Below are 20,176 nucleotides of genomic sequence, written 5' to 3'. Positions count from 1 at the left end.
AACAGCATCAATCTCAGGCTCACTCACAGTCTCACCAACCTGCCAAGCCTCTCCCTCCGTCAAAACCATCTCAGCCCTTTTGACTTTTTCCTCCAGGGCATAGCCAGTCTCCCATCATCATTGCCTCTTCCTCAACCTATTGGAGGTCGCCTCCAAATCTTCCTCAGCCGTTGGGAGGTCATCACATCAGACCAATGGGTCCTCAACATCATTCGCCACGGCTACTCTCTCAACTTCCAGACTCTTCCACCAGACAATCCTCCCGTAGAGTCTGCTTCTCACTCCTCCCAAACCCCCCTCCTCCTGAGGGAGGTCCAATCCCTCCTTCTTCTCAATGCCATCGAAGAGGTGCCTCCGGACCAAAGGGGTCAGGGATTCTACTCCCGCTACTTCCTGGTTCCCAAGAAGACAGGAGACCTTCGTCCCATCCTCGATCTCAGGGACCTCAACAAGTGTCTGGTCAAGGAGAAGTTCAGAATGCTCTCCCTTGCCACGCTTTACCCTCTTCTCTCTCAACACGACTGGCTATGTTCCCTGGACCTCAAAGAGGCTTACACTCACATCCCAATCAATCCGACTTCACGTTGCTACCTACGGTTTCAGATACAGCACCGTCACTATCAGTACAAAGTGCTACCTTTTGGCCTCGCTTCATTGCCCAGGGTGTTCACCAAGTGCCTTATTGTGGTGGCGGCCTTCCTCAGGTCTCACAACCTCCAGGTGTTCCCCTACCTGGACGATTGGTTGGTGAAAGCACCTACGTCTCCACTTGTGCTACAAGCCACTCATCACACCATCTCTTTCCTCCATCTCCTGGGGTTCGAGATCAACTACCCCAAGTCGCATCTGCTTCCCACACAGCGACTTCAGTTCATTGGAGCAGTTCTCGACACCACACTAATGAGGGCGTTTCTCCCCTCCGACTGTCAACGGACCCTGCTCCACCTCTGTCGTCAGGTGCTCCTTCATCACTCCATTCCTGCCCGACAGATGATGGTCCTCCTGGGCCACATGGCCTCGACGGTCCATGTGCTTCCTCTGGCGCGACTCCACCTCAGGACACCTCAATGGACTCTTGCCGACCAATGGTCACAGACCACGGATCTTCTTTCTCATCCCATCTCTGTGACATCGTCTCTTCGGCAATCTCTTCAATGGTGGTTGAACTCCTCAAATCTTTCCAGGGGTCTACTCTTTCATCTACCCCCTCACTCCATGATCATAACCACGGATGCCTCCCCCTATGCGTGGGGAGCTCACCTGGGAGATCTACGCACCCAGGGACTCTGGACCCCTCAGGAGTGTCAACATCACATCAATTTCCTGGAAATCAGAGCCATGTTCTATGCTCTCAAGGCCTTCCAGCACCTTCTCTGCCCTCAGGTTCTTCTCCTGTGCACAGACAATCAAGTCGCCATGTACTACATAAACAAGCAAGGCGGCACCGGATCTCGCCTCCTTTGTCAGGAGGCTCTCAGCATCTGGACCTGGGCCACGGCCCACAATCTCTTCCTCAAGGCTGTCTACATCCAGGGCGAACAGAACTCCCTGGCCGACAATCTCAGCCGCATCCTTCAACCTCACGAGTGGACTCTGGACCCTTCAACACTCCACTCCATCTTTGCTCGCTGGGGCACTCCGCAGGTGGACCTCTTTGCAGCGCCTCACAACCATCAGCTGCCCCAGTTCTGTTCCAGACTCTTCTCTCCTCATCGTCTGACCCCAGATGCATTCCTACTCGACTGGACGGATCGGTTCCTCTATGCCTTTCCTCCACTACCTCTGATGTTGCGGACGTTATCCAAACTCCGCAGGGACAGGGCCACCATGATTCTCATCGCTCCTCGGTGGCCTCGCCAACACTGGTTTTCCCTCCTGCTTCAGCTCAGCTCCAGGGAGCCCATTCCTCTTCCTGTGTTTCCTACTCTACTTACGCAGCAACGTCAGTCTCTACTGCATCCCAATCTGTCTTCGCTCCACCTGACAGCTTGGTTTCTCTCGGGCTGACCTCTCCAGAGACCTGTCCGTCGCATTTTGGATGCCTCCAGGAAACCGGCCACCCTCCAATGTTACCATCGGAAGTGGACCAGGTTCTCCTCTTGGTGTCTACTGCATCATCACGATCCCATCTCATTAGCGGTGGAAACTGTACTGGACTATTTGCTCTCTCTGTCCGACGCTGGCCTCAAGTCTACCTCAATCAGAGTCCACCTCAGTGCCATCACTGCGTTTCACGAGCCTATCCTCGGAAAACCTCTCACGGCTCATCCACTGGTTTCCCGGTTCATGAGAGGCCTCTTCAATGTCAAACCACCTCTGAAGCCTCCTCCTTTCGTCTGAGACCTGAATGTGGTTTTATCAGCCCTCATGAAACCCCCTTTTGAGCCTCTTGCCACAACTTCGCTCAAACTTCTCACATGGAAGGTGCTTTTCCTCATTGCCATCACCTCTGCCAGGAGGGTTAGTGAGATGCATGCACTGGTCGCCGATCCACCGTTCACTGTTTTTCACCATGACAAGGTGGTTCTGCGTACCCATCCTAAATTCCTTCCCAAGGTGGTCTTGGCTTTTCACCTCAACCAGTCCATTGTGTTGCCTGTCTTTTTCCCTAAACCCCATTCTCATCCTGGGGAACAGGCGTTGCACACGCTGGATTGTAAGCGTGCCCTTGCATACTACCTTGACCGTACCAGGGCTCACCGCTCGTCCCCTCAGCTCTTTCTGACCTTCGATCCTAACCGTCTAGGTCGTCCTGTCTCTAAACGGACGCTTTCCAACTGGCTTGCTGCCTGTATTGCGTTCTGTTATGCTCGGGCCGGTCTCTCACTGGAAGGTGCTGTCACGGCCCACAGGGTCAGAGCTATGGCTGCTTCTGTGGCTTTCCTCTGTTCCACGCCCATCGAGGAAATCTGCAAGGCTGCCACTTGGTCCTCAGTTCACACGTTCACTACTCACTACTGTCTGGATGCCTTCTCCAGACGGGATGGACACTTCGGCCAATCTGTGTTACAAAATTTATTTTCCTAATGGCCAACCATCCCTCCTCCCTCTCTGTTAGCTTGGAGGTCACCCATGCGTTAAGAATATGCTGCCTGCTTGTCCTGGGATAAAGCACAGTTACTTACCGTAACAGGTGTTATCCAGGGACAGCAGGCAGATATTCTTACGTCCCACCCTCCTCCCCGGGTTGGCTTCTTAGCTGGCTTATCTTAACTGGGGACCACGCTCTCCTCCGTCGGGCGGGAAGGCACTCGCGCATGCGCGGTGCGGCCAACTAGAACTTTCTAGTTAAAAAGGTCCGTACCGGGGCTCCGTCGGTGACGTCACCCATGCGTTAAGAATATCTGCCTGCTGTCCCTGGATAACACCTGTTACGGTAAGTAACTGTGCTGTACTGTGATGGGGGAAAATGTCTCCACACCTTCTGATTCCTCCTATTACTGAAGATTTGTAACACTGAGTAGGTTCTGATCTTTAAACAAAATGTGATGTGTTTAAAAGTTCCCTTTGTATAATAACAGGGTTTAAAAAAAAAAAATTGTTCATTTATTTAAGGAACAAAGTTATCCAACACCCATGTGAAAAATAACTGTCTCCTAAATTTAATCTGTTTTAATTTAGACACGTCATTAGCTTTCATGCAGGAACTTCTCATTTCAAGACCTGCCACATCTCTTTTGGGTTCAAGTCTGGACTTTGACTAGGACAATCCGAAAATGTTTCTTCTCAACCATTCATATGTTGACTGACTTTTGTATTGGTCATGTAACAAGACAATAATCCAAATTATGTTTCAGCTTACGGACAAGTAACCAAACATTTTACTTAAGAATTTCCTGCTACAGTGCATGCATTCATAGTTACTTCAATGATGGCAGTTTTCCAGCTTCAGGGGCAGCAAAGCATCCCCACACAATCACTCTACCACCACCATGTTTGACTGTTGGTATGATCTTTGTTTTATGCAAGACATAATGAGACTTGTGATAACTAAAGTGTTCTACTTTTGACTTGTCTGTTGATAGAACAATATCCCAAAAGATTTGAGGATCACCCAGTTGTGTGTTTGTAAATGTGAGACAAGCAATGATGATCTTGGATAGCAGCAGTTTCTGCCTTGCTACTCTCCCATGAATCTCAATTTTTGCTCACTTTCTTGAGGAGTCATGAGCACTAACTTTAGTTGAGGCTAGAGAGTGCTGTTCATTGGATGTTCTGAGATGTTTTGTGATTTTTTTTTTTTTTTTTCCTCCCAGATGAGTTGTTGCTACACCCTTAGAGTAATTTTGGAAGGCTAACCACTCCGGGGCAGATTTACTGCTCTTTCACGTCTTCTCCATTTAGAAATATTTCCTCTCACTGGTTTAGCAGAGACCCAGCGCTTTGAAATGACTTTACAGTTCTTTCTAGACTGATATATTTCAATAACTTTTTTTTCTCTCATCTCTTCTGGAATTTCCTTTGATTGCATCATAGCATTCTTGTAGAAACATTTGTGCTGACTACATCACTCTCATGGTAAAATTCAACATAATAATGAAGTTTAGATTAAACTGAGCTATAATTTTGCAAATTGACCGTTCAGCTGCTTTTGATGTAGTAAATCATCAACTCCTGTTAAAGCAATGCTGTACGTTTGAACATGTAAGAGACGGTCCTGCTTGATAGAGCTTATGATCCAATCAAAAGATACAAACAGAACAAATAAGGGAATGATAAAACTAACATTGGTAAAAATTAGGAGTTAAAAGCAATCTTGAAAAAGTGAGCTTTTATCCTAGATTTGAATACTGCCGGAGACCGAACTTGATGGTCTAACTCAGACAGTCTTATGCGTATGGTGCAGCAAAATAGAAGGATGGAGTCTAGAATTGGCAGTAGAGAAGGGTACAGATAAGAGGCTTATTTCAGAGTTCCCAAGAAGGAGTATAGTGAGAGAGAAGAGATACTGAGGAGCTGCAGAAAAGTGGGAGCCAATGAACTGACTTGAGGAAAGGGATAATGCGAGAATAGCTCACTTGCGGAACATAAGTTGTACAGCAGAATTTTGAATGGATTGAAGGGAAGAGAGATGGTTTAATGAAAGACCTGTAAGAAATAAGTTGCAGTAATCTAGATGAGAGGCGATGAGGATTTTGGAGTGTGCTCAGAAAGAAAAGGTCAGGAAAAGGAAAGCTACTGGGGGATATTGGCAGAAAGAATTTTATGAAATTAAAATATGGAAATCTACTCAGAATCATGGAAAGCAAGCTGTAGGATTCCACAAGATTCCCCTCTTATATTTAATGTTTTAATAAGTTATTTTGGGCATTTTTTTTGTGTGTGGTCTGTCTGGTTACCCTGGTCCCTCTGCTCCAGTTGCTGTAGTTTCTGGTTCTGTCCGGTCTCTGCAGCCAACTCTGGTCCCTGACTCTGGCTTACTGAGGGTTAGGCCAAAGGCCTGCATTCATTTTCTCACAGGTCACCTGCAGAAGCCAGAACTCTAAGAAGATACTCAGAGATCAGTTTCAGCTAAAAGCCTCAATTGCCCTCTCTCCATCAGGGTGAAGAAATTCCCATTAAATACAATCATCTCTTGCTCTCCATTATCAGTTTCCCAAGGCTACTTTACAATTTATCAATTGTTCCAAGTCCTAAAAATTCCTAAAATGGCATAAAAGATAGCCTTCCTATCAGCAGTTCTCTCCTCTCCATATGCAAACATATGCAAAATAGCTCCTCTTCATTCAAAAGTAGAAATTGTTCTCGCAATTCTAGATCTCAGGGAATTAGTTCAGGTCCATAGTGCGGGATGGAATGCTCCTGCCACTGCCCATGTAGCTTCCTTGACTTGCTACTACCACCCGCTGGCAGGAAGCTGGACCATCCACCCAAGTAATAACAGAGATCTATCAGAACCTAGCCTCAGATCCAAGTTGAGTTTGCATAGGACCTTTTCCTAAGGGAATTCTCCTGGGGACACTTTGTTTCCTGTGACAGGATATATACCCCATCCCACTATGCTATTTATCATCCATCTATGTATTTCAGTAACATATAAAAATATTCTTCCTAAAACTGCTGTATAAACCTGTATCAATTTAGCTGAACTTTGGGATGCTCAGTAGTGTTTACAATTTAAAATTACACTGGCAAAATTGAGATGTTAGGGCTAGGACCAACACTCATTTCTCTTCCTCACCGGCACTGACTTTTAAAAATATCTCTCTTAATTGAATCTGTTTTAAAAAATTTTAGGCATAACAATAGATTCTATACTATTAATAGAGCCTCAGATCAAATTCTTAAGAATTTTCTGGAAGCTTAAACAAGTTTGTAGAATTAGAAAATATCTTTAAAGGGAACATTTTCAAAACTGTTATGTAAGCTTGCATAATAGTTCAGTTAGATCATTGCTATGTAATTTATACAGGCTGCTCAAGGGAAAATTACAGACCATGCAAAATATCTCAACTAAATAGACTTGCCACGCACAAAAATGGGAACCAGTTGCTCCAGGCTCGTTTATTGTTTTAAATTATGCTCTTTTGGTCTTCAGAATTATTCATAGTATGGATTCATCCTATTTATTACCACTAATTTTACTTTTCCTCTTCTTTTAGGACAAAACGCTATGCTAATGAAGTAACTTTTCATTTTTCTTTGGCAGCAGATATACAAGTGATTTTGATATCCAGCTGTTAAGACCTGGCATTCCTTGTTTACTAGTCTTAGGCTGATCTAAAGATTATTTGAGGGTTTTATTTTTAGATTTAAAAAAAATCTAGTTAACTCAGTTTTAAAAGTACAAATTATGATCTTACTATATTGCTCAGGATTTGCCTTAATTTCAATCTTATTAAACTGCATCAAACTATCTCTTTTCGTATTTGTGGTATACAAGCCACTGTATTGTTTGGTAATGGTGAAACCTGGCTGTCTTCAGTCAGCTGAATCTAATGACCTAGCAGTGACACTTTCACAAGGGTGTTGGATGAAGTAATTTAAAAATTGTCATCTCAGGTTCCCTCATACAATTTGTTTAAAGATCAGAAATCATTCAGTGTGACATGTGCAATAATGGAAGTCATCAACTGTGGGAGAGGGACTTTTTCACAGTGTTCTTTTTAAATTCTAGCTGCCACGTTTAAATATATTACGTATATTCAGTACCACTATTCAAGTAGAGACTGCTGCACAGACTGCCCAGGTAACATAGAGGTTCAGTTGCTATAGGTATTTTAAGCCAGCCTTTCTGCTGTCCTAATGTAAAACAGTAGTGGCATAATACTGTTGGCTCTCCTTAGAGCTGGGTGAAACACCCTCGCTCTGCCATGGCAGTTGCCTAATTGGGGGTAATAGTATGACTATGTGCTTATATAAGCACCTATTCCATAAAGGAAAGTAGGCATTTTCTTTCCTCTATAGAACTAGTGTAATCAGGTATATAAAATATGATGCTTGTATGTGATTAGTTATGACCACTTTTATGCCAATAAACCCAAATAGTTGTCTGACCACGTGGTCCAGAATTACTATAAACTAAAAAAAACCCCACCGTGGGAATATGTACTACTGAAATATCTTGTATTATCTTTGTTCTTACATTATATTGCTACAATCAATCTATGTTGTTATAATTATGATTATAAGGGGGAGAAAAAGCCTCAGATAATGGAGCAATTAACCCAGCTGGGTTTAAAGTGTGATCAATTTTCTTACTCCTAGTTAGATCCTAGTCGAAAAAACCACCTTTCCTATTGCTCTGCTATTCATCTAATAAATAATTTAATATTTTAAATTTTTTTTCTTGATTGTATTTTGCTTAAACTTCTTACAGACTGGTATTCAGATAGCTTCAGTAGGCAATAAAGTCACAAACCAGTAACTCAGAAATTTTTATCAGCCAGCAACAGCCAAATTACTTATCTGCTATTTGCTTTTTTATCAGCTGTCTTTCAGGAAATGAGCTATGCTGTAGAACGCTGCCATGCTTTTATCGATGCTGTCAGCGTTTCGCGATGTTGTAACCTCTCCCAATGCGTCGGGGATAATACAAGATATTTTAGTAGTACATATTCCCACGATGGTTTTTTTTTGTTTGTTTGTTTATACTGCTTTTATGCCAGCCATAGAGCTGGCATAATTTCAAAGTTATGGTAATACACATGTAACTTATAGATGCATAAATGTGCGCTTTGCTCATATGTACGCCCAACTGTAAACCACACCTAAAGATGTGTGTTTGCAGAATAGCACATAACATAATTATTTATATACAGCATAAGCCTTAGAGTTCTAAGCGGTTTACAAGGATATAACAAATATAATTTGTAACATAGGGAATAAAAGAATTGAAGAGTTTTTAGCAACAGGAAAAATTATTTTAAATTAGGATTGCTTATTTTGAGAAAAGTGATGTTTTTAAGGATTTTTTAAAATGCATATATAAAGTTGAGGAGTGAATTAAATGGCTCCAGTCTGGGACTCTTGAAGCAGCTTGATAGGCGATGAGCTTGGACACAAATTTTTGTGGGTAATACACTGGTAGAAAGGAAAAAAAGGTCTTGTAGTTCAACCTGGTCTGGAGAAGCAACATTGGTTAGTAAGGTAGGAGAGTAGAAATCCGTTGAGTGCTTTGTAAAAGAGAGCCAGATTTGAAAAGAACTCGGTTTTCCATTTTCAACCAATGAAGTTTTGAGATACAAAGGAAATATGTGACACACATAACTGGCTCATAAGTGTTATTGCCTATTTATAGAATTGCCCCTCAGAAGTTTCAGTGGCACTACATAAGAACATAAGAATTTGCCTCCGCTGGGTCAGACCAGAGGTTCATCGTGCCCAGCAGTCCGCACCCGTGGCGGCCCATCAGGTCCATGACCTGTCATGTTATCTTGATTTAGCCCTATAGCCCCCTTGTTTTTATCTATACACTCTTTCCATACTCTTATCTACCCTTATCTGTATTCTATCCCTCTTTGAATCCCCGTAGCGTACTCTGCCTGACCACTTCCGGGAGCGCGTTCCATGTGTCCACAACCCTCTGTGTGAAGAAGAACCTCCTGGCATTTGTTCTAAACTTCTCCCCTTCCAGTTTCTCCGAGTGCCCTCTTGTGCCTGTGGTTCCCCGTAGTTTGAAGAATCTATCCTTGTCTACCTTCTCCATGCCCTTCATGATCTTGAAAGTTTCTATCTTGTCCCCCCTAAGCCTCCTCTTTTCCAGGGAGAAGAGCCCCAGCTTGTCCAGCCTGTCAGCGTATGAACAGTCCTCCATACCATTTATCATTTTCGTAGCTCTTCTCTGGACCTTCTCAAGTGTCTTTCTTGAGGTACGGTGACCAATATTGGACGCAATACTCTAGATGCGGGCGCACCATTGCATGATACAGTGGCATGATGACTTCCTTCGTCCTGGTTGTAATTCCCTTCTTAATGATGCCCAGCATTCTGTTAGCTTTCTTCGAGGCCGCTGCACATTGCGCTGATGATTTCATGGTTGTGTCCACCAGCACACCCAAGTCTTTTTCAAGATTACTCTCCCCCGGCAATGTTCCCCCCATTTTGCAGCTGTACCTCGGGTTCCTTTACCCTATACCCTATAAAGGCTTCTATGTTAAATGGCTTCTATGTTAAAGCACATTTGCCATTTGTTTGCCCACTCTTCCAGTTTGCTTAGGTCCCTTTGAGGTCTTCGCACTCCTTTGTGTTCCTAACTCTGCTGCAGAGTTTGGTGTCATCAGCAAATTTTATAACTTCACACATCGTCCCCATTTCTAAGTCGTTGATAAATATATTGAACAGCAGTGGTCCCATCACCGACCCCTGCGGAACACCGCTTGTGACCCTCTGCCAGTCGGAGTATTGGCCCTTCACTCCAACCCTTTGTTTTCTGTCGGGCAAGCCAGTGCCTGATCCATCTGTGTACATCCCCTCCCACCCCGTGGTTCAACAATTTCCTAAGTAGCCGCTCATGGGGGACCTTATCAAAGGCCCTTTGGAAGTCGAGATAAATGATATCTATGGATTCCCCTTTGTCCATCTGGCTGTTTATCCCTTCAAAGAAGTGCAGTAGGTTTGTTTGGCACGATCTCCCCTTGCAGAAGCCATGTTGGCTCGGTTTCAGCTGTCCATTTCTTTCTATGTGTTCACAGATGCTATCCTTTATTAATGCTTCCATCATCTTGCCCGGAATCGAAGTCAAGCTCACCGGTCTGTAGTTCCCCGGGTCACCCCTCGATCCCTTTTTAAAGATAGGTGTGACATTCGCTAGCTTCCAGTCCTCTGGTAACTTCCCAGTGCTTAAGGATAGATTACAGATTTGTCGGAGTGTGTCCGCTATTTCCGTCCTCAGTTCTTGGGGACTTGGTACCTGCTATATGATTTAGTCCGTTTCAATATCTGGCCCTGTGTATAAAAGAAGGTATCTTTAATATTATATAGGAGTTAAAATGTGGGGATGCTGAGAAGCTTCTGGATGCAATGAATAGCTTGGGGTACTTGAGGGATGCCACAATTCAGCTGCACAGGCGTCTACTTTGGTAAGAAAGGGGAATTTTAGACTTAAATTGAGACATCCTCACCATTTTTGAGAAAGCAGAACCTGCAATTCATGGCACAAACATTAATTCTTAGTCTTTTGGGCTATTGCAGTTCTGTGTATTCCAAAATATTCACCTTAGAGTTTGCAAATAATTCAAAACTTGGCTGCAAAACTAATTTGGGGAAGGAAACCATGGGACCGAGCTTTGTCGCTTTTCTTAGGAACTTCATCAGTTGCCTGTACTTAGGAGGGCTAAGTTTAAATTACTGTTCTTAAGCTGTCTCTCTTTAGAGGAACATTGGGCAGTTTCAACCTGGGAGAAACCTTCATTCAAGTTGAGCAGGAAATTTTAGCGAACCCAAAGGGATGAGTTATTAATAATGGTCCAAATTCTGTACACAAGACTGGTGATGACAAGCTTCTGTGTCACAAAATGCTTAATGGATCACAAGGTGCAGCACAGAGAGTGAGCTTTAGTATCTTGGGGTTGTCCTTGGCACAGCAGGTTCCTCATAGGAGGCTTTTGAACAAACTTAAAGGGCTGAAGTTAGGACCCAAAGTGGAGAACTGGATTAGAAACTGGTTGACGGACAGACGCCAGAGGGTGGTGGTTAATGGAAGTCGCTCGGAGGAAGGAAAGGTGAGTCGTGGAATCCCTCAAGGTTTGGTGCTGGGGCCGTTCTTGTTCAATATGTTTGTGAGTGACATTGTTGAAGGTTTAGAAGGAAAAGTTTGCCTTTTTGTGGAGATACCAAGATTTGTAACAGAGTAGACACCGAGGAGGGAGTGGAAAACATGAAAAAGGATCTATGAAAGTTAGAGGAATGGTCTAAAATCTGGCAACTAAAATTCAATGCAAAGAAATGCAGAGTAATGCATTTAGGGATTAATAATCGGAAGGAGCTGTATATGCTGGGAGGGGAGAGGCTGATATGCACAGATGGGGAGAGGGACCTTGAGGTGATAGTGGCCGAAGATCTAAAGGTGAAAAAACAGTGCGACAAGACGGTGGCTGCTGCCAGAAGGATGCTGGGCTGTATAAAGGCATAACCAGTAGAAGAATGAAGGTGTTGATGCCCCTGTACAGGTCATTGGTGAAGCCCCTCTTGGAGTATTGTATTCAGTTTTGGAGACCATATCTGTTGAAGGACACAAAAAGGATTGAAGCGGTCCAGAGGAGGCCGACAAAAATGATAGAAGGATTGCGGCAAAAGACATATGAAAAGAGACTGGAAGCCCTGAATATATATACCTTAGAGGAAAGGAGGGACAGGGGAGATATGATTCATATATTCAAATACTTGAAAGATATTTACGTAGAACAAAATCTTTTCCAGAGAAAGGAAAATGGTAATACCAAAGGACATAATTTGAGGTTGAGGGGTGGGAGACTCAAGAGCAATGTAAGGAAATTCTTCTTTACTGAGAGGGTGGTGGATGCCTGGAATGCACTCCCGAGCAAGGTGGTGGAGAGGAAAATGGTGACTGAGTTCAAAAAAACATGGGATGAACACAGATGATCTAGAATCAGAAAATAATATTAAATATTGAACTAAGGCCAGTACTGGGCAGAATTGCAAGGTCTGTGTCTGTATGTAGCCGTTTGGGGAAGGATGGGCTGGGGAGGGCTTCAATGGCTGGGAGGGTGTAGTTGGACTGGAGTGAGCTTTGACGGAGACTTCAGTAGTTGTAACCTAACAACAGTACCGGGCAGAGCTTTAGATCCTTGCCCAGAAATAGCTAAGGAGAAGAAGAACCCTCCCCCAAACAAATTTTTAGATTGAATCAGGTTGGGCAGACTAGATGGTCCATTTGGGTCTTTATCTGCAGTCATCTACTATGTTAGTCTTTGGAGTCTTTTTTGCCACTTGAACAATTTGGGCCTGATTCTATAAACAGCATCTGTCTCGGTAGGTGCCAAGGAAAATGGCACCTACCACATGTCAATCAAAGTTGGTCTCCATTTGTAGAATTACGACCAGCGGCACCTAAATCAGGTTAGGTCAAGGTTTCCTGGCCTAATGTACCTGTGCCTAACTTAGTCTATACCCAAACTCCGCCCCTAACCAAACTTACTTTCTGATGGTAGGCACCTACCAGGTAGCTAACTTCTTTTAATTGTTTTTCAATCAGTTTTAAATGGCACTTTTCAATTTTCCAGAAATCACCAAATCTTCCCAGCATATCAAAACACATTCATAGTACTAAACCATTGAATATTTTTCTAAAGTGTGTAGAATCCTCAGAGGGTCATTTTCTTTTATTTAGAGTTCATAGAAGGATAATATGAGTCAATATCTTCAATGGATCCTTTTTTCTTTGTATATTTTTTAAACTTTTTCTTCTTGTATATAAAGTGCAAATGCAGCAGTTTTTGTGCAAACTTGGCAGTAATAAATGGAAGAAGCATAAGAACTTATCTTATTCTTAAAGTGCATTTATGGGAGCGCCTCCACTGACATGCCATGTTTCAAAATTTTCATCAGGGTCGAGGCTCCCAGCCCAACATTCTAGAAGCACAGAAAATATATGTTCAAAGATCCCATTTAAATCAGAGAACCTACAATACCTTAGTTGCACTAGTAATGTGAATTTATTCAAATATATAAGAAGCAGCTTCATAGAAAACAGTTATATAAAAAAGCATTTTGTAAAAAAAAAGTATTTAAAAAAAAAAAAAACAATCAGCCAGGAAAAAAGCAATTACAGCAGGCTGTTCTCATGTCGCGCTCCAGTGAGTTTCATTCAGAGTGTCGGCGTCTGTCTTTACTTCCGTTTTTTTTAACTGGACAGGCAGCTGATTCCAGTAATCACAGTAGACAGAAAGCAAATCCAAGGGACCAACCGCAGCACATAAAGTGGCAAAAAAAAATCAGAATACAAAAAAAAAACTGAACACAGCAAAAAACGCCGTTTAAAAACAAAATTTAAAACTACCAGGGAGATCCAATCTATCTCTTCATTAAGTCACTAAGGTATTGTAGGTTCTCTGATTTAAATGGGATCTTTGAACATATATTTTCTGTGCTTCTAGAATGTTGGGCTGGGAGCCTCGACCCTGATGAAAATTTTGAAACTTGGCATGTCGGTGGAGGCACTCCCATAAATGCACTTTAAGAATAAGATAAGTTCTTACGCATCTTCTATTTATTAGCAAGTTTGCACAAAAACTGCTGCATTTGCACTTTATATATAAGAAGAAAAAGTTTAAAAAATATACAGAAAAAAGGATACATTGAAGATATTGGCTCATATTATCCTTTATGAACTCTAAATAAAGGAAAGTGAACCCTCTGAGGATTCTACACACTTTAGAAAAATATCCAGTGGTTTATAAGATAGTACTATGAATATGTTTTGATATGTGAGCATGGGTATTGGACGCCAGCGCACTCATAAAGCTGCAGTTGCCAATTACGCTGCTAGCTTTAACTCAAGGTATGAAAAATAACAAAAACATGGAAAATGACCCATAACGCAAGATTCACCAAAATATAATTTTATTGCTTTTATTTTTCCATCATGGACCTCAAAAGCTAGTTGCGTTAGCGGGAGGTCGTTATAGTTGCCAAAATGCTGGCCTTCTGATAACGAACTCTGCTCGATACTTCGAAGCTCCCCAATATATACCTTCAGTCCAGTGTGACATCATTGGCCATGGGCCAATCCAAACTAACAGAGGTGGTCTTTAAATTTAGACAAAATTCCTCTACATGTTTAAAAGTTTCAGAAATCATATTTGTTTTGTTTACATTCATTTCTGAATATACATTAACATTTTATAACATATTTAATATTCTTTTTGTCCTTTTCAAAAAGGTATATTAAGAGAACCTGCATTTAAGTGCTGAGAAATTCTCAGCCTCAGAGAAAAAGGAGGGGCTGTTTCCCCCTTCTCTCTTTGCTGACAGCTTCATGTTACACCTACACAGTCCTAAGCATGGGCTGCCAATGCCCCCCTTTCTATGCTGGAGACTGGAACAGCAGTCTCTGACTAATTATTTCCAGATGCTGTGTTCAGGATTTTTCCTTGGTATTCTTTTTATAAACCATTTATATCACCACATATCACACATTCAGGGACCCCAAACATTCATAGTTTCATTCATACCATGTATTTCATTCATAGTTTCACACATTATATGTATCCCAGGTTGGGATATGTAATCGAATATGCTCTTCCTAACCAGCCTAAGGCACATCTGGTATCAATTAGAACCACGAGGCTAGAAGCGGGAAAACCCTGAACAAAGAGCCAAGCAGAAGACACAGAAAGACAGAGAACCCAAAATGGAGTTACCATCTCAAGATGGAGGTCAGGTACATCCTGATTTTCTTCATGATCTAGCCTAATAGCAAAGTACATAAAAATATTTATGCTTTTCCTTAATATTAATCTATGGCTGCATCCATATTCAGATTTTTATTCACCAATTTTTCGTACGCTTCTATTGGGTGTGGTCTTAACTAAAATTTAAATTGAATCAGGTTGGGCAGACTGGATGGACCATTCGGGTCTTTATCTGCCGTCATCTACTATGTTATGTATGTATATGCTTGTATCTAACTAGAGTTACCCAGAATCATACGAAAATCAGGCGCATTTGTAGAAAAATTCCACAAAATACTGCACTATCATGTCCTGACGTCCATTCCATTACCGTACCATAGACATCACCCCCTACTGGCCACGAGCCACTACTGCTCATATGCTGGGAAGATTTGGTGATTCTGAATATTTGAAAAGTCCCAGATGAAGTTTAGCCAAATAGTGAACTGAGTACTTTTCAATTATCAGCATCAATTAAAAAAAAAACAAAAAAACCTAAGGTACGTGCCTTTTATAGAATCAGTGCCTCAGTGTCTCAGTGCCTCAGTATCGCAATGCTTTGTGTCCTCTAATGTTTCAAGGTTATACCACTCTCAAAAATAATCTGATGGCTTGAACATGTCCTTGCTGAATACATTAATGTTTTAAGAGTTTCTTGACTTGGTGGCATTTAGAAAAATGCTTGTCTGCTGCTCCTGTCAACATGAGAAACAGCAACCAAGTCCAGGCACTGGCTGAGTAGTGCATACTGCTTCTACTTTGTCAAAGGATAGAGTTCCTACGCTTTTCACTATAAACTTTTTTAATAAATGAGGCCCAGTCCTTTGGCACACTTTGGGCTAGATTCACTAAGCAAACCGATCGTGTAACTAAGTTACCGACAGGTCTGCAGGTTTTTTGACAGGCCTGCCTGTCTTTTTATTTCATTTTTTTTCCATGGCACAGATATTTTGCGTGTGGTACACACGCAAAATATCTGCCCCCATAAAAAAAATAAATAAAAGACAGGCAGGCCTGTCAAAAAAATGTGCCCCCCCCACACACAAACATGCCCCCCCCTGAAGAAAAAAGCAGGAGGGATGCCAACTCCTTCTTGCCATCAGCATTTAAAAAAAAAAATGCTGCTTGCAGCATGGCACTCATCGCCCCCCCCAACCCCTATCACCAAAAAGTTGGCAGCAGGAGGGATGCTCAGTCCTTCCTGCTCATTAGGCCTCCCCCTGACAGGCCCACCCCTGGTCGAGCCGGCCTGCCTGCACCCACCCTCCTCCCTCCCCGTACCTTTAAAATAGTTGGGAGCAGGAGAGGTGCCCGGTCCCTCCTGTTCTTTAGGCCTCCCTCAGTGATAGCACCGTCTTCGGGAGCAGAATGCAAAGTCCTGTTGTTTTCCGGGGCTGCTACGCAGTATGGGCCTTAGGCCATGCCCTGGTGCATCATGTGATGCACGTGGAGGGGCCTAAGGCCCTGATTGGCTGAGATGCCTCAGCCAATCGGGGACTTCCTTAGGGAGGAGTCTAAGGAAGTCCTTGATTGGCCATAAACAAACAGGCCCGAGGTGCCTCAGCCAATCAGGGCCTTAGGCCCCTCCCTGTGCATCACAGGATGCACCGTGGTGTGGCCTAAGGCTCGTACTGCATAGCGGCCCCGGAGAGCAGCAGGAGGACTTTGCGCTTCCTCCTCCCGAAGACAGTGCTATCATAGAGGGAGGTCTAAGGAGCAGGAGGGACTGGGCAATCCTCCTGCTCCCAACTATTTTAAAGGTACGGGGAGGGAGGGGGCGGGTGCAGGCTGGCTCGGCCCGACCAGGGGTGGGCCGGTCAGGGGGTGGTGGGAGTGGGACCCTCGCGCCGGGTATTTTTTGGTTCAGGGAGGGAGAAGGGAAGGGGCACTTGTTGGGAGAGGGAGGGTTTTAAAAAAAAAATCTGGCTGATATTTTGCGTGTGTAAAACACGCAAAATATTAGCCTGATTTAAAAAAAAAAATAAATTTTAAAAAGCCAGCAGAGCTGTGACAGCATTGACAGGAGGCTGCTTCTCCTGTCACTACTGTCAGGGCTTAATCTGATCCATGCAGTCAGTTGGGGGCGTGCCTCCGAGTGCCCCCATTTGCATGCAGATGGTTGGCGAATTGGTCAGCCTGCCTGCAATCGCACACGGATCGGATACGGATCGGAGGGTTAGTGAATCTAACTCTTTGTTTGGTGTCGTTTAAAGGATATGTAGCTGTTTCTTATGTGTGTGCAGCACAGACTCAAACTGCACATTGGTATTTGTCATCTGGCACAAGCTGACCCTAGGTAACTGAAGCAAAATTAGGTAGCTGGTTCTTTACATGAGGCAGAGTAGAATTCTGAGTTCTAAGCTTGGAAAGGTCCAGATAATAAATTGATGACCCATCAGTGTGGCTTCATGCAAAATACAATGTTAACTGCTGGTGAGCAATAATCTTATCTAGTTTGCCAGAGAGCTACCTAATGAGCTTTCCTGGGAAAATCAAGCATTATGTAATTTACATTTTTATGCTGAACTTTTTTTTTTTTCTGGTTTTCTTTTTAAGGACATATCTCTTGAAGATATTCATCCTGTTGGCAATGGTAACAATGGCCTGAATCCTTCATCATACTTCCATGTTAATTTTACACAGGCCGTTAGCCAAGATGTAAGTCTTCATGAGGCCATGTTAAGATCTGATCCTGCTCTTAGAAGAAATTCAGAAACCAGGAATTTTTCAAGCGAAGAATCTTTCCAGCAATCAAACTCTAGCAGAAATCCTGAAGCATTTCTCAGTGAGGCTAATCTGACAGGCTTATTCCCCTATGCTGAGAACAGTATTGGAAATCTAACAAACCAAGATCTTCTCTCAGGTTTTGATGAAAACATATTTGATGAAATAAATCTGATGTCTTTAGCCATGGAAGAAGGTTTTGACCCTGTGGGCGTTTCTGAGCTCTTTGAAGCAGACTCTGATTCTGGACTTTCTATAAGCTCAAGCCATAGTCTCTCAAGCACTTCTGATTCATCGTCAACTTCAGCTGGTGAGGAAGGGGCTGTAGGTTATAGCAGCGATGTGGAATCTATTTCATATGATCACCTGGAAAGTGCTGCTGGAGGGCGTCTGCTGGAACATAATAAATGCTGTCGCTTGGAATATCAAGTTGATTCAGACTTTTGTGAAGAACTACTGTTTGAGCATGTCCATCATAATCATACTTACAGTCTACTGCCACAACAACTGAAGTCGGGTCCAGAGCAGTGTCATTTGTGGTCTACAGAGGCGTGTAAATTAAAAAATAGATGTGACAGAGATGCCGACAAAATGTTCATTCGTGATGAAAGACGTGCAAGAGCTCTGAGAATTCCATTTCCTGTAGAGGATATTGTCAGCATGCCTGTTGATGTGTTCAACAACCTTCTTTCTCAATACTACTTAACAGACATCCAAATATCTGTTGTTCGTGACATCAGACGAAGAGGTAAAAACAAGGTTGCTGCTCAGAATTGCCGTAAACGTAAACTAGATGCAATTTTGAACCTGGAAAATGACGTGTGCCAGCTTCAAGCACAGAAGGCGAACCTGCTAAAGGAAAAAGCCCAGTGTAACAAATCAGTGAGCCAAATGAAACAAAAGCTCAGTGATTTGTATCACAGTATTTTCAGTTGGTTAAGAGATGAGCAGGGCAGACCTGTAAACCCCAGTCGGTATGCTCTCCGCTGCCACAGTGATGGCAGAATCTTTATAGTGCCTAGGGGAGCATTCAAATTAGAGCATAAAACAGAGGAACAAAAGGAAAAGAAACAAAAATAAGAGTGAAGAACAGATTTTCTCCCTTGCCTTTGTCAGAGGCTGTTTCAATGGGGGGCACTTAATTGCACAAATACAACAGGGCCTTGTGTGTGAGTGTGTGTGAAGCAATGAGCACACAAAGGCCAAGGCACGTTACACTAATTTCTGTGTGTATTCAGGTAGCAGTTATTAATTAGATATAATTTAGTCACATAAAATGGTGGTTTATGTGTGGAAATAGCTTGTTATATAATTGGTTGAACGTCCTGTGGGTAAATGTTCCATTTTGTGCACTTACCTTCAGCAAGCAGAGCATTCTGGGGTGGAGTTTGAAGTTATGCTATTTTAAAATTTTCACAAGGATGTGTATAAAATATGGAATGCCATGTGTATTAAATAGCAGGTATTAATATAATATGTAGGCATTTTTAGTGGGATAATTTTGAGAAGGAACATAAGCACATACTTTTTCTTTATAATTGGTGCACAGATTAGGTGATCTATATTTTTTATTATTTTTTTTAATTTTAAGCATTTAAATAGTGTCTTAACACCCTCAACTGCTACTGCTTCCAAATAAGGTACAAGCTGCTCCAAGTGTTCCAACAGGTTCAGCTGTAACTGGAATTGTGGAGGGTGATCTTTCTGTTCCTTTCTGTGCAACAATATACACAAGGTAAAGAACATAAATAATTTTACAACAAAATCACCATGCCCTACCCTGCTCCAAGTACTTCTGCTTTTCACCAGAAATAAAAGTGCATGCACTATGGAGATTGCATGTATTTTTGCCTGCATGGGGGCTGGGGGGCTGATTCCTGCAAGTAAATGGACAGAAGAGAAAACTATTGAAAATTGCCTTCCAGTTAGGTTGCCCATGTTATCCATCACCGAGATCCAGTATAGTGTTATAAAATCAAATGCTGTATACAGGGTAATACATACAAATATATTGTCACCTGGAAGGTAGAACCCTCCGAACTACAAAGTGACCTTAGATTTTACTTTTTATATGATCATCACTGGACCACATTTTAAAAATCCAAAAACAAGTTTACAATTTTTGTTACTTAAGAACTATATTGCTGGATTATGTATTTTTAATTTATATATTTTCTTTTCCTGTAGCAGTTAAAATTATGCTGGATTTTTTTTGGTAAAATTTTACTTTTCAGCTTTTTCTGAAGAGATCCTGGAGGCTGCTCAGAATGTAATTTAAGGATGTAATTTTAAGCAAACTGGGATTTCCTACTTTTTATTTTTAATGTGACTTCCTTTTGTGCACCCTGAAACCTACCATAGGGATGTATTTGGCGCTCTAAATTTTGAGTTACAATTTATCTGAATTGTTTGATTTTACAGAATTTTTGTCAAGGAAAGAATTTGCTGTAGTATTTCCAAGACTTTTTTCATTTTCTAAACTGATTCAAATATGGGTAAAAGTATTTTAAGAGGTGCAGTTCTGTATAGCTAAATCATTTTGCCATTGTTAAACTACTGTTATACTGGAAAGTATAGTACTAGAACTTCAATATACTCAA

General features: G+C 42.4%; 1 protein-coding gene across 2 annotated transcripts in view; it reads left to right on the top strand.

The window, feature by feature from the left end:
- The window catches only part of NFE2L3 (nuclear factor, erythroid 2 like 3), a 70,075-nt gene extending 50,668 nt beyond the window's left edge, over positions 1–19,407 (top strand). For both annotated transcript variants that reach the window (XM_033930813.1, XM_033930812.1), the window contains exon 5: positions 17,409–19,407. In XM_033930813.1, coding sequence (XP_033786704.1) covers positions 17,409–18,656 — 1,248 coding nt within the window. In that variant the 3' untranslated portion in view covers positions 18,657–19,407. The remainder of the gene's footprint in view (positions 1–17,408) is intronic.
- Positions 19,408–20,176: the final 769 nt, after the last annotated feature.

This window comes from Geotrypetes seraphini, chromosome 2, assembly GCF_902459505.1.
Source record: "Geotrypetes seraphini chromosome 2, aGeoSer1.1, whole genome shotgun sequence".
Classification (NCBI taxonomy): Eukaryota; Metazoa; Chordata; class Amphibia; order Gymnophiona; family Dermophiidae; genus Geotrypetes; species Geotrypetes seraphini.
The sequence above is the reverse complement of the archived record's forward strand: the minus strand, read 5'-3'. Positions and strand labels throughout refer to the sequence as shown.